A 24,480-nucleotide genomic window follows, 5' to 3' on the forward strand; every position below is an offset into this window, starting at 1 on the left:
CTGATAGATTGGTTAAGCGTTTTGATAAAAGGGATCCAAAGTTGTATTCAGGGATTTAGCTCAACTGAAACAAATGGGCAGCTTGGAATCTTACATAAGTGAATTTCAGAAGCTTTCGGTTATGGTCACTAACATCTCAGAGAGAAGGCTGGTCATTGTTTTTGTTGAAGGTCTTTATGAGCCCATGAAAAATTGGATTAAGGCTTTTGATCCCCCTACTTTGCAAGAAGCCATGAGGAAGGCACGTAGCATGGAACTTACCGCTCCTCGTAGTAAATTCACTCCAAACAACTCAAAACTGTCCTCATCATTTAATGACAGCAAGTCTGATCAAAAGAAATCAGAAAATGTGGACCAAGGGAAGAAGTTTGCAACACCTTTGGATAGGGAAACACTTAATGACTTGTGTAGAAGGAAGCAGAGTTTTCATTGTAAGGGCCCTTATGATCAAAACCATCATTGTCCCCTCAAGCCTAAGGGTCAAAAAAGGAATATGGAGTGGTTTTATTAAGGAGAAAACATGACTGATAACATAGACCAACAAGTTGATCAAGATGACTTAGAGACTGAAAATTCAGAGAAGGGAGTTGAAAATGAAGGAGAATTTGATCTATGGGAAGCTCATATGTCTAGCATGCAAGGAGAAGATTCTTTTAGGTTGTGTGGACTCTTGGCTGGTCAAAGAGTCATTTCTCTACTTGATACAGGTGCAATTCATAATTTCATAGATGCACGGTTGGTGGAGAAGCATGGAATTCAAACTCAAGAGTTTGAAGGCATAAGGGTGAAAGTTGGTGATGGTAATGTGTTGACTTCTAATAGAATGATTTCAGACTTGTTGTGACCTTTTTCACACATCGCCCCATTGCAAATGGAGACCCTCTCTTTTCCTGCTTTCTAGGGTTTTTTGTTAGTGTCCCGTGGCCTTCCGCTTCAGTTTTGAACGGTTTGAGTCCTAAGGATTGAAAGCTAGTTTTTGCAAGCCAAGTGATAACAGAGTCCGGACACCGCCAAAGTGCCTACAAAGGCCAAAGGACGAAGATCGCAATTGATTTGGACGAATTTAAACAGCTTTCTATTTTTAGAAAGTTTGCTTTTTTGCATTTTCCTATTTTTTAGGAAGTTTCGTTTTTGGCATTTTTAGCCCAATCCCCGGTATGGCTATTTTTAGAAAGTTTTCCCTATTTTTTAGGGATGTCTGCTCTTTGCTTTTTCGGAATGGGGACCTAGGGTTTGCACTGGTGGCACTGACCTACTTCAATTGTGATCGAAAATTTTCAAGTTTTGACCCAAAAAGCTAGGTTCCTATATTTTAGGGGGTCATGGCACATTCAAAGGATAATCATCAAAAAATCATCTAAGTTTGTAATGTCATCCTAATCCTCAAATGTCCTGAAATTTGGCTAAGTCTGGAATGTCATCCTGATCCTGAAATTTGACTAAGTCTGGAAAATTGAAGAATCCTCCAAAAACTAGATTTTGCATTATAACTCCTGGAGGTCCGAAACCACTCTCAAACATCCTGACAATATATATGAAATATAACTTAAAGAAATACCACTTATACTTGAATGTTATATTTCATATATAGTCCGCCCTCTTGATGAAAAGTCTCCAAACTCCACCCAAGGTGATGATGCATGGTGAGCTTCCAAAAGTCCGCCCAAGGAGGACACCTTCCAAAATCCGCCCTATGCCTTGAGAAGGTAGTGAAAAGGTCGCCCATGATGGTGTGCAAGCCGCCTTGGTGTTGTTCCAAAACTCCGCCCTATGATGGAGAGTACCTAAAGTCTGCCATGTAGAGGGATGTCAAAAGTCCGCTCATGATGGTGTGCAAGCCTGTTAAGGCCTCCCAAAACTCCACCTTAGAGGTTGTCTCTTCAAACTCCGCCATGCCTTGAGAAGGTGTCTAAAGTCCGCCTTGGTAGTCATGCCTTCAAACCCCGCCCTATGGTGGAGATGTCATAGAAGTCCGCCTTGCATAGAGAAGCCTCAAACTCCGCCCCCCTTGACGATGCTTCCAAACTCCGCCATGCTTGAAGAGGGAGCACAAAAGTCCGCCTTGAAGAGGGAGCTCATGAAAGTCCGCCCTCCTTGATGCCTTCCAAAGTTCGCCATCCTTGGTGATAGACCGAAAGTCCGCCCTTGGAGATGGTTTCAAAAGTCCGCCTAGCCAAGGTATGATGATGCCATGGAGAGATGCCTCCAAAGTCCGCCCTAGGAGTGATCTCTAAACTCCGCCATCCTTGTTGGAGGGATGTTAAAAGTCCACCCATGATGGTGTGCAAGCCTCTTAAGGCCTCCCAAAACTCCGCCTTAGAGGTTGTCTCTCCAAACTCCGCCCTATGGGATGATACCTTCAAAACTCCACCCTGCCTAAAGGTTATCAAAAAGTCCACCCAAACTTAATGGTGAAGGTGGTAAGGTCATCAAAAGTCCACCATGTTTGATGAAGATAGCCATGTCCTTCCTAAACTCCGCCCAAGCAAGATGATGGAGGTGCTTCAAAAGCCCGCCCTAGGAGGAAGGCATGTGAAGTGAACAAGAAAGAAAGTCCGCCTCCATGAGCTAGAAAGTCCGCCCTACCTAGTAAACACTTCCAAGTGTAGTGTCTAAGAACCTAAAACCTCCGCCCTATGTAAGAGACATCAATAATGGCAACATGAAGAGTGGAAGTCAGTAAATGGATCAAGCTAGACCAAGTCAGAGGTTAACATGATGCAATCTGAAGGAGAATTGATGACAGAAATTTAGCTAAATAGTAAATATGAAGTGATACTTGGTGCCAAGTAGAATTTCAAAAAGTCCGCCCTACACTTGGACATGCAAGATGATTTCAAAGTGAAGAAAGTCCACCCAAGGTAAAAGTGCAAGTGTTATGATATCTTCAAAGTCCGCCTTGGTAGTGCTTGCAAGCCTCTCAAAAGTCCACCTAAGGTGATGAAGGAAGATGCCTATCTCTCCAAACTTCGCCTACAAGATGGTTTCAAAGCAACACTTAAACTCTGCCCTTGGTGATACTTCAAAAAGTCCACCTTGAGGGAAATGTAATAAAGTTAAGGCATGAAGTGCACATAAACATAAGGAAAGTTATAAAAGTCCGACTTTGCCTTGCAACACAATGAGAAACAAACTTCATGAAGTTCGCCTAAGTCAAAGGTGAAGCCAAAAATACTTGCTAAGTATTGAGGAAAGGAGAATATTCTTTGGTGACGTCATGAAAATCTTCATGGAATTTGAACTAAATCCCAAATTAGAAAGTTTCTAGGAGGATATTTGAGAGATCAAGTTCGAATATATAGACTAAAATCAATTTAGAAACTTGCACAAGAATAAGATTTTTGAACTTGAAAAGATGACAAGCCAACTAAAGACTAAAATAGAAACTTTCTCCATGAATATTCAGGACTGAAGCTGATTTAGAAACATGAATTAGAAGGATATTTGCGTGTTTCTAATTGTGAAAACCAACTCTAATACAAATAAGACATTCCTCCTTTCAATATTACACAACAAAAGTTCGAACTTTCTAAGCGAATTAAGAGCAAATTTCAGAGTTATCTTGCAGGTTGGAGAATTTACATGTGAAAATCCCATTCTCGTGGCTAAGTATGAAAATGAAATAAAATCTCCAAACACTTAGCCATTCGCAACCTCGATTTTCATTAATCCAAGATAGAATTTTAACTTATTTTCTTTTGGTTTTACAGGTCGCAGGAGGAAATAGAAAAGGGATCATCATAGAGATCGCAGTTCGAGTTCCAAGCCAAACGTAGGATTGAGGACAAGTTCATGGGCAAGGTTCATGCGAGCGTGAAGATAGCCAAAATTTGTCTAAGTATGGGGAATGTTTCACAAAGAAAATTCCAATTTCCTCAATTATGACGAAGGCATGGAGAAATTCTTCTCCAAATTTCAAGGTATCAAGAAGGAGGGTATGATCACATCAAATGTCTGAACAACTTGATCCTATGTAAAATTCCCTCTTATTATTTTTTTGGATTTCAAGCACAACAACATTACAATGCACCCATTAAAATTAGGAAATATAATTCCAATGCCACTGAAAGGTAACCCTTCCACTTTCTGATCACCAAGAGCCCAATGTGGGAAGGTGAGAGCATACGGTGACAAGGGGTTCGTTAGCTTTCTAATCTGCTGGAAATTACAATGCAATTACAAAACTGGGCGGCAAGCCAGCCCCTTCCACTTTTCAGCGGGATGATGAACACAAACTTGGCAGTAAACCAGCCAAGGCAACAAAGCATAATAGAACCAAATCACTCTACCGCTCATGCAGCAGGAGGACTTTTAAATGAAACTATCACTCAACCGCATATCTCAGCGGGAGGACAATATCACTCAATCACTTGCTCAATCGGAGGACAAAACTGAATTACAAACATACAGGCGGCTAAGCAATCCTCTTCCACTTGTTCAGCGGGAAATACAGCATAGAATGAATTGGTCAGTACTACTGAAGCAATTCTTACAATGATAGCAATGTGAAAGGAGATAGAGTGAAGTACATATCTTATGAATTCACTAACACATTCTAACCAATAATACTAACTACTTGCTGTTCTGAAATCAAATACAAGGAAAACGCAAAACCAGCCATCCCGAAACCCACTAAATTGCTTGTAACTTAATCAAAACCCCATAGAATCATGCCAAATCAAAAGCAAATGAAGCGTATGACATAAGCAAACAAAACAATACCTCGAAACTGCAACTGAAGAGCACCAACAGAAATGCACGCATCCCAATGCAATTCTGGAAATGGCGTTTTTGCTGAATAGTTCGATTTGCAACTAAAAATTGGAGAGTTCTCCAAATGCCACACCAATATAGGAGACTTATTGTCTCTCCGGTACGCTTACAACGAGCCCTCACCCAGAATGATGCATTCAACACACAAGGAGCAAAGAGCAAAATACACTTTCAGCCGGCACACACCAGCAACACCAGAAAACTAGCAGCACACAAATCTTCACCAACACACCCAAAAATCACCAAAAAGCTCACAACTACGCACCACAGCTAGGAGTGATGTCTCACACTCGAAACCGGAAGGAAGGATCTAGGAGGTATTCACCCTCGAAGAATGTCTGGAGTCATTCCGACAGCATAACGATATATTTTCTCTGGATACCCAAATGAGGAGCCCAACCTCTGTTTATATAGCTTTTCCAATCTGAAATTCAAATGAAACTGCCTCCCAATTTCGCCTCATTCCAATTGCATTTCATTTCATGGTGGACCCAAAGTGGCGCCCACTTTCCTAAGTCAAAATCACGCCAAGGAGAGGGGCCACGATTTTTGGCATTCTAAACTTTTTTTTTTTTTAAATGTAAAGAATGAAGTCTTCTAATCTCCAAATAAATCGCCCAGGCATGACTTAGGAAAAATATCATATTTTGCACAATTTCCCATAGCATCAATAAGTAATAAAATAATTATATAATAACCTTAGGATAAGAAATAATATTTAATTAAATTGTTTATAGTTCCAGTGCTGATTATTAACGGAATCCAGATGAGGCTGAGCAAAGAGGATCACTAAATTGTGCTGGGAAAGGACCAAATCCAGGACTGCCAAAAATAGAATGCCCCAAACTACTACTTACTAAAAATAGTAAGTCATGAAATAATGCTCCAAAAATCGTTATCTTCGCAACCAGAGAAAGAGCTTGGCGAGCTTAGCAACTCTGTACCATCCTGACAGCCAAACCCTAACTTACTAAAAATAGTAAGTTCACATTCCACCCCTAACAAGTCTGGTCAAAACTCCAAGGAACATGGGAACCCTTAATTCACCTTTCCACATAGCCTACGGGTCTCCGGGATAGGCCAATGGACCACTGAATGCAACATCACAAGGAAGGGGACATTACATCCTATCATTTCACATTTGCAAGGGGTTATCTAGAGCTTTTACCCTCCTCCCGCACAACATAAATTGGCAGCCGAAGGCAGGATCGTCATAGAAAACACAAATGGAGTTTCAAGCCAAATTCAGAATTGAAGACAGGACCACGAGCAAGGTTCGTCCAAGCATAGAGAGGACCAAAATTTGGCTAAGTATGAGAAATACTTCATGAAGGGATTTCTTCTCCAAATTCGAGGCACTTGAAAGAATCTCAAGGCATCAAGAAAGAAAAATTCTCAAACTTGGTGAAAATATGGAAAAGTTAAATAAATTTCCAACTTCTTGAAGGATTTCATCTCCTGAAGAAATTAAAAAAGACAAGCTCCCAAGCAGAATCAAATGGTGACAAGAAGGAATCAAATTTCCATACTTCGACAATTTCTTGACACAAATTGGAGAATTCAAGGAAGACATCCAACACGTTGAGGTGGCACCTCGTCATCTTCCAACCAATCAGATTGTTCCAAGTCAGCATGTCCAAGTTCGATGAACCTGACTTATCTAGAAGCTTCTAAAAGGGCACACTTCACAATGCAACAACCTTTTATTTTCATTTATGGTTCATTTTTAGCAAGGAATGGCAACTATGCCACATGTAATGTTCTCATTCATTCAAGTTGATAGTGTTTTGGGAAACCCTAATTAGGGTTTGTAGCTTTCAATCTGGGCCCTTGATCACTGTTTGATCTCGACCGTTCATTTATTTTCTGAAAAACTATATAAGGCTACCTCCTCTCATTTGGAGAGTGTGAGGTTTTTGATGTATTGTTGCGTAAGGTCATTTCCAGATAATATATTGCATGTGCGCTTTCTCTTAAGGCTTTGTAATCCCTATTGTTTGAATGATTTGCATGGTTTCAATTTCATCAACACTTAGTTAAAGTTAATTTAGTTTACTTTCATCGTTGTTAATTTGGATGAAGGATTTGATAAGTGTCAATTGATGGTGTACCTCCGCTCATACTTTTGGTGAATGGATGATTTCCATTTCACCGTGCAAAGTTAGTCTGAGCCCGTCCCCTATGCATCCCAACATCTTAATCATAAGCACAATCCATTGAAGATTGCATCAGCTTTGTGTAGTTGTCCCTAGTGTGGCGAAGCAAAGTTTGGTTTCTCGAGAGCACCCAATTGATACCGTCTCCAGAGTTCGTAGGATTAGATTAGCTTTCTAAAACCCTATCCCTTTTTCCCTTTTTGAAAGTCTAAATCCCCGAAAATCCAAAAAAAAGAAGAAAGAGCCTAAAATTGCTAAATCCATCTAAGTCCAACAGTTCAATAGACATTTGTTAACGTAAGTCCCCCTTGAGATTTTCAGCATACACTACCCAAAAAGCTATTTCACTAAAGTCACTTGTTTGCACATATAGACCTTGGAATCAGTAGTGATTTTTCAGGAGAGGATAGAATACCTTCGAGTATCCTATTCTAATGTTTGGTAGATGATAAAACAGACACCAACATAAAATGGCACTAGAAGGAGGGCTAAACATTTTACAAGTGGAGAAATTCAGCTGGAGAGAACCAATATGAACTTTGAAATGCCAAATCGGAGATATGTTAGATCTCTTTTATGTCAAAAAAATCCAAAAGAGTAAAATATTGAAAAATCTAAAAAATAGATTCCTCTATGGATGGGCGACCGTTACATATTTCTTACTGTCAAGACAGTCTCCTTGTGGATATTGCTCAAATTCAGGAAAATTTGAATGCACAACTGCACCCCAGGAATTTGTCTCGATTTACCATACCAAGGAGGTGCCGAATTCATGAAACGACTGAGCATGATGAGATCAATTGCTTGGCATTCTTATCAAGGATAGAATTAGTTCTACAAGGAAAAATTTTCTTTTGGGATGTTCCAAAACCAAAATTGTGCATAAAGCCTGACGATGAAGGCAATGGAAATGATCCTTTCACAAGGTTCGTACTTAGAATTCAAAATCAAATAGAACAAGGTAATATTCACTTGAAAGGCGTATTGCTCCCTCGCTGGTGTAGGATTCACAATGAACCACATTCAGAATTCGCTTGTTCTATATGTGAAGAGGCTACCAACCAAGCTAGATGTCACTTAGGATTATTAGAATTGCCAAGGAAATGCATCTGGAACGAGCATCTTAGTCCTATATCAAGAGAACAAAGCATCGCAACCTCATCAGGTTATAAAGGAAGAAAATTGGAAGAAGATAGTAGAATTGAACCAAGCATTCAAGTGGATGAAAATTGTTCCTATATCACACTAGAACGAGAGGCCATTGGAGTAAAGATCAAAGAAGCAATGGAATACATCCAAGCGAAAGGAACCACCCAAGGTAGTTGTCAGCATATGGAAGCAAATGAATATATAGAATTGCAAGTTGTTGAAGATCATCAAGAGCCAGAAATAGAGGACTTAGTTCAAAGTAGAGATGGTGCACTTCAAGAAGGAATTGTCCTTGATGGAGAAGTTCAATCATACATGCTCAAGATCGAAGAAATGATAAGCAGCTTGAGACAAGATGGAATGTTTGATGACCAATGGGCTACCAAGATGGAAGCAGAATATGAAGTGCAATTCGGGTCGACGCTTGATCCAATGTTCACAGTCATGGAGGAATTGCTAGATGAAATCGAAACAAATGGAACGCTACCTGATGAACAAACAACTGTGATAGGGACAGAAAATGAAGAACAATTCGGGTTGGGGCTCGATCCAGAGTTAGGGATTCAAAAGGGGCCAACACATGAAATATTCCAAATTTTCGAATTCCCTTTTGAATCTAATTCCAGCAGCACTCCAGCCAGTTTGGAACGTGACGTTGATCTGCATGCAAGTGGTATGGTTCACCATCAAACTCGACCTCCTGATGAAGCAATGGATGATGAGCAAGATTTCCTTTCTGTGAATGAAGACCACCAAGTTGTATCTTTCCCTACTGTTGACTATAAGGAATATCATTTTGATTATGGAGATTCACGAAAGACAACTTGTTTATGGATTAATCATGGTCCGGATGAATTACCCTAGTTACTAATCTTTCCCGAAGTTTTGCTTGAGTTTCAAATTTGTACTTTGAAAGAATATTTTTCTGAGTTTAAAGATAAGTTTGCAAAACTTCGGATTGTGACTACTGCTTTGTTGTTCCTACACGTCCTGAGAAATCATGCTAGGAGTTGTATATACTTAGGTCTTTTGAGTGTGGTTCTCTTAAAATTTTTGCTTTTAGTTAGAGTAGGTTTCTTTCATTTTGTGTCTTTAGTTTAGTTGTCTTTGCTTTCGTTAGTTTAGTTGTTTTTGCTTTTGCCTGCTTTGCAGAATCATATGGTGACAAGAAGGAATCAAATTTCCATACTTAGACAATTTCTTGACACAAATTGGAGAATTCAAGGAAGACATCCAACATGTTGAGGTGGCACCTCGTCATCTTCCAACCAATCAGATTGTTCCAAGTCAGCATGTCCAGGTTCGATGAGCCTGACTTATCTAGAAGCTTCTAAAAGGGCACACTTCACAATGCAACAACCTTCTATTTTCATTGATGGTTCATTTTTAGCAAGAATGGCAACTGTGCCATGTGTAATGTTCTCATTCATTCAAGCTGATAGTGTTTTGGGAAACCCTAATTAGGGTTTTGTTGATGTGTATTTTGTACACGACCAAACACAGAATCAAATACCTAAAAGGTACCTTATCCTCTCTTGAACAAAGTTCCCGATTGCTGAAGATCTCGCCGAAGGATCAGTCGAGGCAACTCCAAGGTTCTGCTTTGTAGGATCTCTACTCGTGGATAAGCTCTTCGCGGTATGATGTGATTTTGCTGGAATCACAAGGGAACTTACACTCAATGACCTAAACGTCTGATTTGCTGGAATCACAAGTCCTATTAACTAACTGGAAGACAAACAAATGACAAAAGATGTAGGGTTCAGGACGTCTACTCTACTACCTAGAATGCGAGAAAATGGATGAATGACTAGGTGGAGTCCTATTGGGCTGGGTCTCACCATCAGGTTGAACAATTCAACACCAACTCAGTGCGATCTTCTAAGGGATGCTTCCAATATGTTCAAATCGTACACCCTCTGACAATGATCACCATTCAAGATAATGTATGAACAATAGATGTGTAACGACTTAAGATTAAGCTCATTTTATGTCAGTTGACCACGCAAGGCGCACTTACCATCAGTAAGAGGCTAGTGGTATGGACTAGACAAATTCCACACAGGTGCATTCAACAATTTTCTTCACTCAATTTAATCATCTATCATCAAAAATGAAGATTCAACAAGAGACCATGCACATTGCAAAGAAACAACATATTCCACCATATATTCAATGAAAAGAAGTCTTTACAATTAAGGCAACAATGTCTTGCCTTCTCTTCTTAATCTATTCTAATTGCTATTGTACTATTCTGGCCTCTATTACTAACTATTAACTATTAGCTATTATTGACTAACTCTTAGCCTTTACAAATGAAGAGCCAAGGCTTATATAGTGCCCTCAATACAATTCAATGGCTCATATCAACTTGAGATCAATGGCCGAGATTTTACAATGAAAACCCTAATTAGGGTTTGTTACAACAAACTTAATTCTGACCAATGAAATAATTGCATTATTTGGACACGTCTTCTCTGGAATATTCGACCAATGGATAGCCGGGGTAGGTACATCGAAGTTAGTGCCATCTCTTGATGAATCAGGTACATTGAATCTAGACATGCTAAAGTGGACCAACCCGACTGGAGAAGTGATGACTGGGACGCCACCTTGTCTGACACTTGGTTGATGCTCAATTTGATGCTGCTGAGAAGCTAACTTTAGTTAACTCTTCTGAAACTATCTGCTTCTCCAATGGACCCTTGCTCTGACCTCCTTTGTCTTTGATGTGCAGGATGGATGGTGTACTTTTCCTTGGAATGCTGGACTGGAAGATGTCGTCCCTGATGATGCTAGATTGGAGAAGGTCATCCTTGTTGATGCTGGACTGGAGAAGGTCGTCCATGTCTTGGTTTGGTCCTGTGGAGGTCGTTATTTGATACCTACACAAAAGCTTAGAGTTAGGGTTTGAGCATAATATCTTAAGATATAGGATTCAAGACCTTTCAAGGAAATAACTAAATATTAATTTGAAAATGATGATAAATCTAAGAATTATGAATTTTCAAATTAAATTAAAATCAGATTGTACAAGACTTACATTTTCCAAAGGATTACTATGGAAAATCCAACTAAATTTTGAATAAAAATTTCAAGAATCTGATTCTTCATACCTCCTCTTTGAATGCTTAACTATCAACCTTGGAAAATGAATAAAAGGAGATCATGACTTCGTTGGGCAAGAATGTTAGATCTGAATTTCTGGTCTTCCTTTGGATGAATTATGCTCCAATCAGCCTTCAAAAGAATTTCGCCTTCCACTAACCTCCAAACACTTAGCAAATTCTGGAAATTATCCTCCAACTTAGCAAGAAATTAGCCTCCAAATCAGGTGGAATTTGCTCCTCTAATCTGCTCTTCAAATTCACATGAGAAGAATTGAATGAATGATTTACAATTGCTACAATACATCTCCCTTATGTAGGGCACTCACCCTAATTCTCCATGAGGCCGACTTAGCAAATTAGCAATAAAATAAATCAAAATCCCTTTCAAAGGATGGCCGACTTGCTTAAAAAAAAACAAAATAATAGGCTTGAGCGCTCACCTTAATTTTTTATTTTTACAATTAATTTCAAGGCTTGAAAGGTGAATTTTTCATTTATTTTAAGGCTTAAAAATTAATTAATTAAATTGTAAATGCCTTACTTCATGTGAGCTTGATTTAGCTTCCCAAATGTCTTGAAATTGGCGAATTTAATGAAAATTATGGGCTAGCTTAGGAATGTCAAGGTTTGATCAAGGCTTAACAAAGCTTCTTTCCTCCTTAGGCATCAAAATATCCAAAGTGATGGTTTGAACCCCTTATCTCAACTTGCTCACTTCATAAATCAAAATCTTCACAACCTAGATTTGCAAATTCCGATGTCCTTGTCTTCACAATCTTGTAACTTGCCTTTGACTCAATCTAACAAGGTTGAATGATAGGCCTTTTGATGATTTCGCCCTGGACCCTTTGGAAGGGTCAGGAGCGATTTTTCTAATTAGGACTTGAGTACCTTGTTTTCTTGACTCCAAAATCTTCCGGAAGGCGAGCTCATGTTTTTTTTGACCTAATCAAAGTCTTGCATTTCACATGAGTAAATTAGGTGAAAAATGTGAATTTCACCCTGGACCCTTTGGAAGGGTCAGGAGCGATTTTCTCTTTTTCGGTCAAAATTCACCTTAGTTTGATCATTGACCTCCTCCAAGACAATTTCCAGGATCTATTCATCTCACCTACTGAGTTGACTCATCAATATTTTGAAGGAAATACCACCCTTTTGGGAATTTCACTCTGGACCCCTTGGAAGGGTCAGTAGTGAAATTCTCTCTTGAGCTCAAAATTCACATTTTTTGAAGGTCCAAATCTTTCCAAGGCATTCTAAATGGCTTCTTTCACTGTAGTCCAGGCCTAGCTTTACTTAAATTTTGAAGGAAAAGGTGACTTTAGGGTTTTTCGCCCTGGACCCTTTGGAAGGGTCAGGAGCGATTTTCTTTGCTTGGGCTTACTCCTCCATCATTTTATCTTGAATCCACCATTCAAGGCTAGGAAATAGTCCTCTTCTTTCACCCAATCCAAGTTTGATTTGTTTTTGCAAGGCAAAATAGGGGATTTTAGGATTTTCGCTCTGGACCCTTTGGAAGGGTCAGGAGCGAAAATCAGGTTTTAGGGCAATTTTCACATCCTTTCATCTTCAAATCACCTCCAAGGCATAGAACATCTTGCCTCACTCCTCTCCAAGTCATGAAAACCAAAATCTTGTCTTAAATTGCAAGGAAAAAAGGAGAATTTAGAAATTTCGCTCTGGACCCTTTGGAAGGGTCAGGAGCGAAATTTTCATTAGGCTTCAAAACTTTCCTTCTTAGCAACCAAAATCCACTTTAAGGCAAACCAAATGCCTTCCCACACCCTTGTCTAAGTTTAGTTTTGTCCAAAATTTGGAAGAAAAGATGACTTTGAGGATTTTCGCTCTGGACCCTTTGGAAGGGTTAGGAGCGAAAATCTCTTCTAGGCTCAATTCCTTCATCTTTCATGATTTCTTGCAACTTCAAGTCACTCCTTGGGGCAATTCCTTCTTGATTTTACCTTATCCCACACTTGACTTAGCAAAACTTTGTTAGCAAAAGAAGTTTTGAGAAAATTCGCTCTGGACCCTTTGGAAGGGTCAGGAGCAAAATTCTCAATCTTGACCAAAAATTTTCATTTTTTCAACTTGAAACTTCTTTGCAAGGTAGGATTTCATGTTTCATTGTGCTAGGAATAAAGTTTCATGTCCAAGAAAGGCTAAAAATAGGTTTACAAGGAATTTCGCTCTGGACCCTTTGGAAGGGTCAGGAGCGAAATTTCCTTTCCTGGCCAGAATCCTTCATTTTCACAACTTCTAAACATGCCCAAGGATTTCAATATGTTCATTCTTCCTTTCATCATGTCTTGGACACCTCAATTTGACCAAACCAAGTAAGAAATGTCTCTTATAGAGATTTTCGCTCTGGACCCTTTGGAGGGGTCAGGAGCGAAATTCTCCATTTGGGCTAAATCCTTCATTTTTTCAGTTCAAAACAACCTCAAGAGGCAAAAGCAAATCATTCTTCTTCCATCCATGTCAAAAAACTTGACCTTCTTTAATGCAAAATAAGAGCTTTTGGGAATTTCGCTCTGGACCCTTTGGAAGGGTCAGGAGCGAAATTTCCTTTCCTGGCCAGAATTCTTCATTTTCTCATGCTTTCAAATCTTCAAAGGTGACAAGAATGTCCAACCTTCCTTCCAAGATATACCCTGCACATCAAAAATTAGCCAAAGTTAGGGAGAAATGAGCTTTAAGAAGATTTTCGCTCTGGACCCTTTGGAAGAGTCGAGCGAAAATCTCATTCCTGGCTAAATTGCTCATTTTTCAAGCTTCAAACCATCTCACAGGGCAAAGTTAGGTCATTTTCCAAGCTAGGAACAAGGTTGCAAGTCTATCCAAGGCAAGAAATAGGGTTTATGATGAATTTCGCTATGGACCCTTTGGAAGGGTCAGGAGCGAAATTCTCCTTTAGGCCAAAATCTTGTTCTTCAAAATCAATCAAACTCCCTCTCAAGGCAAAAACATACCCATTCATCTCCCATCAAGCCAACGCCTAGCCAAAATAAGGAGGAAAACAAGAGTTATAAAGATTTTCGCTCTGGACCCTTTGGAAGGGTCAAGAGTGAAATTCCTAATCTTGACCAAGATCCTGACTTCATTTTCACATTTCTTCATTCAAACAAGCGTTTTTACCTTCATTCAAGCCTAGGAATGCATTAGTTCTAAGTTTTGGTCAAAGTAGAATGTCTTATGGAGAATTTTGCTCTGGACCCTTTGGAAGGGTCAAGAGCAAAATTCTCTTTGGACCCTTTGGAAGGGTCAGGCGCGAAATTTGACATTTTGGACTCTCCATCAGGATCATTTTATGGAATATAACATTTAAGTATAAGTGATACTTTAAGTTATATTCCATATATACTTTCAGGATGTTTGAGAGTGGTTTCGGACCTCCAGGAGTTATATTGCAAAATCTAGTTTTTGGAGGATTCTTCAGTTTTCCAGACTTAGTCAAATTTCAGGATTAGGACATTCCAGACTTAGCCAAATTTCAGGGCATTTGAAGATCAGGATGACATTCCAGACTTCATCACTCACCAACTCGACCTAACTCAGGCCCTCAAGAATGATACCCACTCACAAAGCAAGACACAATGAGCAACGAGAGCAAAACCAAGCCCTAATTAAGACTCTCAAAGAAACCCTAATTCTGGGGCCCTGTGGACTCACCCTGGCTCAAGCAAAGCCTATAATCCAACAATCCCCTCGACAGCACTCATCTTGCAAAGGCTAACAAACAAAACCCTAAAAGACCTAGAAAACAAACCCTAGAAAGCAAAAAAAAGGGGTCCCCATTTGCAATGGGGCGATGTGTGAATACGTCACAATAGGTTTGTAGCTTTCAATCTGAGCCCTTGATCACTGTTTGATCTCGGTCATTCATTTATTTTCTGAAAAACTATATAAGGCTACTTCCTCTCATTTGGAGAGTGTGAGGTTTTCGATGTATTGTTGCGTAAGGTCATTTCCAGATAGTATATTGCATGTGCGCTTTCTCTTAAGGCTTTGTAATCCCTATTGTTTGAATAATTTGCATGGTTTCAATTTCCTCAACACTTAGTTAAAGTTAATTTAGATTTACTTTCATAGTTGTTAATTTGAATGAAGGATGTGATTAGTGTCAATTGATGGTTTATCTCCACTCATACTTTTGGTGAATGGATGATTTCCATTTCACCATGCAAAGTTAGTCTGAGCCCGTCCCCTGTGCACCCCAACATCTTAATCATAAGCACAATCCATTGAAGATTGCACCGGCTTTGTGTAGTTGTCCCTAGTGTGGTGAAGCAAAGTTTGGTTTCCCGAGAGCACCCAATTGATACCGTCTCTAGAGCTCGTAGGATTAGATTAGCTTTCTCAAACCCTATCCCTTTTTCCCTTTTTGAAAGTCTAAATCCCCGAAAATCCAAGAAAAAAAAAGAAAGAGCCTAAAATTGCTAAATCCATCTAAGTCTAGCAGTTCAATAGACATTTGTTAACGTAAGTCCCCCTTGAGATTTACAGCATACACTACCCAAGAAGCTATTTCACTAAAGTTGCTTGTTCGCACATATAGACCTTGGAATCAGTAGTGATTTTTCAGGAGAGGATAGAATACCTTCGGGTATCCTATTCTAATGTTTGGTAGATGATAAAATAGACACCCACAGGACTTACCCATGAAACTCAATAATTATGAATTCAAAGCTGATTTTTATGTGATTAACATGGGAAACATGGATGTGGTCCTTGGCATGACATGGCTTCATGCAATAGGTGAATTTACACTCAACCTTAGAGATATGGAGATGAGATTCAAGGTTGATGGGACTAATCATATTCTTAAAGCTATCAAGGCCAGCAACTTATAATTAATCACTCCTAAAAGAATGGAGAGACTCATCAGACATGACATGGTGGATTGGGCAGCAGAGTGAGTGTAAACTAATGCCTACTTATGAGCAGCAGCATAAAACACCTTACCATTCAAATATTCAAGAGCTTAGAGTCAAGCATAAAAAGGTGTTTAGTGACATACCTCCTGGTAGGCCTCCTGATAGAGGCATAGAGCACATTATTGAGCTTGAAGAGGGCACCAAGCCCATCATGATTACACCCTACTGGCACCCCAAGCGATTGAAAGATGAAATTGAGAAGACCATCAAAGAACTTCTAACAATGGGACACATAAGGCCGAGTAAGTCTCCTTTCGCTTCATCAGTTGTTTTGGTGAAGAAGAAAGATGGCACACTTAGAATGTGCATTGATTACCGTATGCTTAATAGAAGGATGATAAAGAACATGTATCCCATTCCTTGCATCAATGAGTTGTTAGATGAGCTTTGCAGAGCTTGTTATTTCTCTAAGATTGACTTGAGGACAGGTTATCATCAGATCAGTGTCAGGGAGCATTGAGAAGACTGCATTCATATGTCATTGTGGACACTATGAGTTTTTGGTTATGCCTTTTGGGTTAACCAACGCACCAACTATTTTTCAGTCCACTATGAAAAGGGTCTTCCAGTCTCAGTTGAGGAGATTTGTTCTAGTTTTCTTTGATGACATTTTGGTTTACAATAGGACTTGGGAGGAGCACCTGGTTCACTTGGATATTGTTTTAGACATACTTGACAGGAAGTCCTTTTACGCCAAGGAGTCCAAGCGTGCATTGGGAATGGCAGAACTTTTGTATTTGGGTCACATAATCAGCAGAGAGAGAGTTCGCATGGATCCAGATAAGGTTTGTGCCATTGTTGATTGGCCTACACCTAAGACCTTGACTCAGCGCAGGGTGTTGGTTTATGTGCCTTCTACCGTCGGCTTGTTAGTGGTTTCTCATGGCATGCCACACCACTTACTGATTTGACAAAGAAGGGTGCATTTGTTTGGACACCTCTAGCACAGGAGTGTTTTGAGAAGTTCAAGCAATTGATGACTACATGTCCAGTTCTTGCTTTACCAGATTTTACCAAACCTTTTGAGCTTCATTGTGATGCATGTGGAGAGGTTATTGGTGCAGTAATTATGCAGGATCGTCATCCTATAGCTTTCGAGAGTAGGAAGCTTAGGGGTCCTGAGAGGAGCTATAGTATTTATGATAAGGAAATGTTGGCTATCATGCATGCAATGGCTAAGTTCAGGCAATATTTAGTTGGCAGCAAGTTTTGTGTCAAAACTGATCATAATAGCTTGAAGCATTTCTTTGGACAGAGGGATCTAAATGAGCATCAACAGAAGTGGATCAACAAGTTACAATCTTATGATTTTAACATCTCCTATGTCAAAAGGACTCAGAACATTGTTGTTGATGCTTTATCTCGCCGTCCCCATTTGAGCTCCATGGCTTTTGTTTCCAAAGATTGGAAACACTTGATTATAGCAGAGTATGCCAAGAATCCATGGGCCTCTAGTATTATTGATGGGACAATACAGGACAGAAGGTACTCTCTTGTGAATGACCTCATCATTTACAAAGAGAGGATATTTCTATGTTGAGACATGGACCAGCTAGGACTCGAACCTAGGACCTTCCATACGCTGCTGGAGTGCTCTACCACTGAGCTACTGGCCCCTCTTGGACCAGTCCATTGTTGGTCCGGGTGTGGCTTATTTCCAACGCCAACACCCCCCCTTAAGCCACACCTCTCGTGTGCTTGGGGCTTCTAGCCTGGACCTGGCTCTGATACCATGTTGAGACATTGACCAGCTAGGACTCGAACCTAGGACCTTCCATACGCTGTTGGAGTGCTCTAACACTGAGCTACTGGCCCCTCTTGGACTAGTCCATTGTCGGTTCGGGTGTGGCTTATTTCCAACACCAATATTCTAGTCCCAGGTTCTAAGGTGAAGCGCATAGTATTGAGGACTTTCCATGATTCACCTATGGCTAGACATCCTGGTTACTTCAAGACCTATAGGCAGGTACGGGAGAGATTCTCTTGGAAGGGTCTCAAGTCTAATGTTCTTCAGTTTGCCAGCAGAACAAGAAGGAGCACAGCTTTCCTGCAGGATTACTTCAGCCACTTCCTATTCCTAACAGGAAGTGGGGATGCGTGTCTATGGACTTTATTACGGGCTTGCCGAAAGCTCAAGGGAGAGACAACATTTATGTGGTAGTTGATCGGTTGACTAAGTATGCACATTTCTTCTCAATCATGACTACTTATTCAGTTGCACGGGCGGCTGATCTTTTCTTTCGTGAGGTATTCGGATTCCATGGTTTACCTCGGAGTATTGTCAGTGATAGGGACAGCAGGTTCATGGGTCACTTCTGGCAGGAGTTATTCAGACTTTGCTGAACAGAGCTCACTCTGAGTACCAATTACCACCCCCAAACTGATGGACAGACAGAGATTGTCAACAAATGGGTGGAAGGATACCTACGGAACTACATTTCAGGGCAGTAGAAGGCTTGGGTGAAGTGGTTACATTTGTGCGAGTATTGTTATAATTCCACTCACCACATGACTATTCAAATGACACCTTTCAGAGCTTTGTATGGATATGATGCTCCTAGTCTTCTAGATTTATTGATGAGCGATTGCAGAGTACCGAGTGCTGGGAATCTGTTACAAGAGAACCAGGATATTATGAGAGCACTTCGTGATAATATTCGGAAGGCTCAAAATTAGCAAAAGCAATATGCTGATCAGAGGAGGGTTGAACGATCTTTTGAGATTGGGGATATGGTGTATCTGATGCTACAGCCCTATAGACAGTCCTCTCTTAGGAAGAAGGGCTCAGAGAAACTCAAGCCACGTTATTATGGTCCTTTCAAGATTACCAGGCGAGTTGGCCAGGTGGCTTATGAGTTAGATTTACCGACAGATAGTAAGGTTCATAATGTGTTCCATGTGTCACGCCTTAATAAGGCATTGGGACAACATATAGTTCCTTCTGCAGTTTTACCACCCTTGGATGATGAGGGGAAGTTAGTGCTATAATCTGAGGCCATTTTGGATTTCAGATAGCGTCATTTGCGAAGAAGTGTCATCAAGGAATTTTTGATTAAACGGAAGGATCTGCCGATAGAGGATGCTACTTGGGAGAGTGATACTATTTTACAACATCCAACTTTGAGTTTGCTTGAGGACAAGCAAATTCTGGGAGGGCGAACTGTAATGTCCCCATCCTAGTCAGGGACAGTGGTTTGAGGAGTTAGCCTATTTTTGGACCCTTGTAGGCTAACAGGGCATGGATAAGGGGGTCAATCATGCAGTATCTTGAGGGGTAGTCAAACTATTTGTTCTAGTTCAGTGTTGAGTTCAGTTCTAGTCTTCGTTTCATCAATTTCTGACATCTTATGAGGATTTCCTTTTTTTAGGGGAAAAAATGCTAAAAATAGACATGGTCCTATTTTCACTGGCATGGCTAACTATGGCCCCAGCTTCTGACGGATTCAGTTTCTGGGCAATAATAAGGGAGATATAAATGTTTAAGTGGTTCTCGCAAGCAATTAATGTTTTAATGAAATATTAAAATAAAATCATGAAGTGCATCACTTAAATTTATTTAAGTGAAAATTTAATATCTCCCAAGTTGGGTGTCCCTTTTAGGGTTAAGTTGGGAAACCTAATTGCCAAAAATCATACCTTTTGGGTATTTAGGCAGCCAAGATGAAATTAGACCTCTTTCGTTGATATTGAGCATTTGATGTTTCTTCTGAGCACTTGGCTATGGCGGCTAGGGTTTGGACTTGTTTTGGAGAGTGTGCATTCTTCAAAATTCAGTAGCTTTGAGATTGTGAAAGATCAATCAAATTGTTGCAACTTGGTTGGCTTCATTCAGAAGTCAAATTGAATCAAATTGGGACAGATTTGGCTTCTTACAAGGCACATTTGTTGTAGATTTTCTATTTGTTGTTATTGCTGATAATTTTATGTGGTTTAGGAAGTCTCTTTCCCAAACACACAGCTTGCTCATTTATTGGCGCCATCTTCTTACTGTTTGGGCGTCTTATTATTAAATAAGAGCAGATCTGATATGTTTTCAAAATAAAAATCAGAACTTTGTAAGTTGCTGGTTTGAATCTTTTAATTTCAATAAATTGGCTAAGGACCTATGGGTATGCTTCTAAATTCTCCAATTCCTTGTTTCAGCTGATTAATTTCATGTATTCTTTCAATATGTATTGAAAATTAAAGATACCCCTTCTGCAACTTCTGTCTATTTCAGAAAGACCATCTCTAATAATTAAAAAAACACAGAAAAAAATATTAAATTACCGCAGTTTGAAGAATTGAACCAGCAAAGGTTCATCAGAGACTTCCCAGTCTGGCAATCACATTTATCGTCTCTTCAGGTCCATGTTTTCATTTTGGTTTGTTTGGTTGAGTTTCTTGTTATTCATCTTCAACTTCATCACTCTAGATTTCACTCTCCTATACGGGCTAAATCTATGGCATCCAATCTCTCTTACACAACTCTCAACATTCCTTTATTATCATTTGTCTTTGTCATATTCTACCTCTAGCTAGCAGTATTCCTCTCTTGACTATTTTGTGATTTCTTGGCTCTACTCCAACTAAACTACAAGCCACTCTCCCTGACTTCAAATTCAAATCTCCATTACCACTCGGTCAAGTTCACATCAAAATATGGGAACCACAAATGTACTAGAAAATATGGCATTCTTCATTCACTTCTCATAAATGTAATATACGAGCTATCTGGCAAAATACTTTAACAAACCCAAAATTCTACTCTATGTTCTTAAACTCAAACTCGAATACTACATTTAACTATTGGGATTTCTAGTTATCTCTCTTATAAATTGCACTCACTCACTTCCATGCAAGCTTCCCTCTTTGCCAAGTTCACCCTTTCAAGTTCAGAGATCCTCTCCACTGTCCCAGACTGTATATTTAATTTTAAATTTCTTGTTAGTTGTTGGCGGAAAGATCAAAAACGAGAAAGATATAATGATTCACCTTCTACCAATTACAACATATTCATGTGTTAAGATATGAGCCAAGCTACACAATTCCTAATAGATTGACTGAGGTGCCCTGGCAGCACATGTCCAAATGTCAACATGCTGTAATCATTCGTAGTTAGAAACCAACCTGCTGCATATTCCCCTTCTTAGCAAACTCCAGTTTTACCTTTCAAGTGTCAAAAGAAGGAACAACCATCTCCACCGGCCTACAAACGACTTTGAAAATCAACCCTGCCTTCTAACTTTCCGGCTCTGCCACCAAATCTGAATGTTGGTGGGAGACAAGACCACTGTCCCTTCTTTACCTACTTCCATTTTCATTTCCCTGGGGAAAAAGCTGGTCACCCTTCTTTAAATGCTTAACTTCTGGACTTCTCAAATTCTTGAGCATGCAGAAGAAGGCAGCCATCTTTTGTTCACTCCTTAATTTTAAGGGGGATAAAATTAGGGATATTTGCCCCTTCAAACTCCCTTCTTAGAAAAGAAACTCCAATTTTCAGGTGTCAAAATCCATCCTCCAGCCTAGAGATGCCTTTGAAAATCAACTCTGCCTTCTTAATTTCCTGCTCTACCATCAGATTTGAACTTTGATGAGAGACAGGACCACTATCCCTTTCATATCCACTTCCATTATTGGAAAGGGTGGGCATCCCTTCTTCAAATGCTTCACATCTAAAATTCTCAAAATTTGAACATGCAGGAGGTGTCATAATATTGGAATAGGACGATCATCCTTTGTCCACTCTTCAATTGTCTCCTCTTCCTACCTTCACTGGCAAAGATCGACTCAACCACAATTGTGGAACCTACAATTTCAAGATTGTCATTTGTCTAACAAACTTTTAGTCTTCAACTAACCAGAGACAAGGTCAGCTACTTCTTCTAATGGGCAAAATTTGGTCTTCAATGCACAATCTTAATCTAGATGAAGAAAGGTCACGATTCCTTTCTTCCCTTCGATTAAGAAAAGAAGAAACCACAGCCATTGCCAATTGAGGAATGGTCCACAATATGCAAGATGTGATGTACATCCAAGGATGTTCCTGCACCAAATTCAGACTTAGCAAGTGGAAGAATCTTCTCTAAAAGGTAGCAATTCACTTTAACGATATGTGCTATGTATTGATGACTCACATACAAAGTTATGGGCGTGACAGTATTATCTACATTTATTTTCTAAATTTCCTCTTCTATATGAAATATTGTTTATGGATATGGTGCATATACATGCTAGAAATGATTCATCAAACAATCCATTATGTTTAGTTTACATAAGCAACCTCAAACTGGCTACGGTACCATATTTGGGGTAGATACAAGTTGTGCATTGTTTGCACAAAATGTGTCAAGTTAAAAAATAAGAGATATACTGTGTAGAATTATGTCCAACTCAATTTATCTTCTCAAAGCTCAGACGATGATAGATACGTCCACAAGAAAGAAGAGCAATAGAGTTACATAGGATTGGTAGGAAGAGCCCCTACAAAAATATTGAACTAAAAGACACTCTTGCTTATGTATAGCCTAAATGTGTATAGTATATTTCTTAGTCTTAATTGTCACAGTCCAATTACCATATATTGATCCCATCTTAATTTTGCATAGATTAATCGAAATGAACATGTCAGTCTTACTATAGCATGTTAAACAAATGCCCCTGAATATGCCTCACATATTGTCCGGGCAAGAAAGAGGTAGACGGTCTTCCCATAGTCACCTAGAAATCAAGGAAGCTTAGGAGTACAAAAACAGAAAAGAAATGAATCCTCAATGCTTGTCGTGGCATGCATATTGGGCAAGATCAGATATTTGAAATAACTAAAATCCTTCAAACTAAGCTGCCCTTGCAGTTTGCCATTTCCATTTTACCAGACAGTATGGGTAACCAACTGAGGACACGGCTCAATCTGGAATCTTACGCGTATCTGGTATCCTGTCATACAAACACCAAAGCTGGAAACATAAATGTGATCAACTTACAGCTCTAAAATTATCTACATAGGTGGCGTCAACGACTCGCCCATAACCAAGAGCAAACAAAACAGGAAGCATAAGTCGTGACAGCATATGCACTATGAACACCATCACTGTCAGAGTTTGAGGACTAACTGTAAAAATGAAAAAATAGGTACATGTATTTTAATTCCAATGGTGAATAAAGTTTTATGGACTAACTGTAAGCATGAAAAAAATGGTTACATGTATTTTGAATTCTAAAGATAAATGCTATGCCAGGACGCATGGTTCATAGAAAAAATCAGAACTCTGGTTGCCAATATTTGGGAAAGGTATCTAATTGCTAGTAATACTTCCAAATTCTTGCAGCACACAATCTTAAAGACAAAATGAGCGATACTTCCCTAAGTTTTACCAACTTCAGTGGCAAAACAATCCCCACTGAAGTTTAAACCTAGGTCATCAACTAGCCAATTGCTCCAACCCTACCATTAGACCTTTTCACAGTGGAATCTAGTATCATATCTTATGTTTAAACAATTTCACAAGATTTGTCAATGGCTGTAAAGATACAGCCATTCTAGAAGGTGAGTTCATGTTCCCAAATTCATAAAACACTCCTGAAATTCCTATTAAAGGGATTATTCTACCTAAATTGTTTTTGACGTCAATGTTTTGAGACAATTACACGCAAATCAAAGGAAAGACCAAATCAAATACACTCTACGCACCAATTTCCAGCATGGGTTTGGCCTATGTACGAATGAGTGAATATATATCAAGGATATGGCCTCTGTGGAATATACACCTCAGCACTGTCACGAGTTCACCTCCCGGCAAAAAATATAAAAATGTGAGATTGGGGGAATGATTTTACCTGGTTAGGTGAAGAATTGGGTCGATCGGACATAAGATTCGACAACGCCAATAAAAATGTTTCGGCGAAGACGCGATAACATCCAACCATCGTCGAACTGAGAAAGCCGATCATAATTCATGCCCAATTTATTATATTGCTTGATTATTGCTTGTTCGACACCCATCACGAGAGGATTCGCTAGACTAAGTTGACGTGTTCTTGAAACGGAGCATATGCCGCCTCCACCTTGCCTAACGGAAATTATTATTTTTATTTTTTTAAACTACTTCGGATGAAATAGGTTTTTAATTTAAATATTATTTTAAGATCAATATATTCAAATTACGAAGGTGAAGTTGAATGTTTCTAAATGAATCTACATAGGATCAAGTCTTATTGAGTGCAAGGTTTCTACATCATAAGGGATGAGGTCAAGATCATTGTCTCGGTTGAATTTGGCATAATGGATACCTCTTGACCCTTGGCCCTTAGTCGAAGAGGTTTACCCTATGGCTTGTGCTTCGATATAAGGTACCTAAAACAAATTTGGGTTTGATAAAA

General features: G+C 39.4%; 1 protein-coding gene across 7 annotated transcripts in view; it reads right to left on the reverse strand.

Moving 5' to 3' along the window:
* The window catches only part of LOC131038229 (uncharacterized), a 54,904-nt gene extending 30,810 nt beyond the window's left edge, over positions 1-24,094 (reverse strand). For 2 of the 7 annotated variants that reach the window (XM_057970601.2, XM_057970600.2), the window contains exons 1-2: positions 23,938-24,081; positions 23,792-23,853 (exon numbers count right to left, since the gene is read on the reverse strand). Coding sequence is in view for 1 of the 7 variants with exons in the window: in XM_057970593.2 (XP_057826576.2) it covers positions 23,938-24,051 (114 nt within the window). In the remaining 6 variants the exon portion in view is untranslated. Of the gene's footprint in view, positions 1-23,791; positions 23,854-23,937 lie in introns of all 7 variants that reach the window. The other 5 variants (XM_057970596.2, XM_057970594.2, XM_057970593.2 and 2 more) reach the window with 3 other exon arrangements.
* Positions 24,095-24,480: the final 386 nt, after the last annotated feature.

This window comes from Cryptomeria japonica, chromosome 10, assembly GCF_030272615.1.
Source record: "Cryptomeria japonica chromosome 10, Sugi_1.0, whole genome shotgun sequence".
Taxonomy (NCBI): domain Eukaryota; kingdom Viridiplantae; phylum Streptophyta; class Pinopsida; order Cupressales; family Cupressaceae; genus Cryptomeria; species Cryptomeria japonica.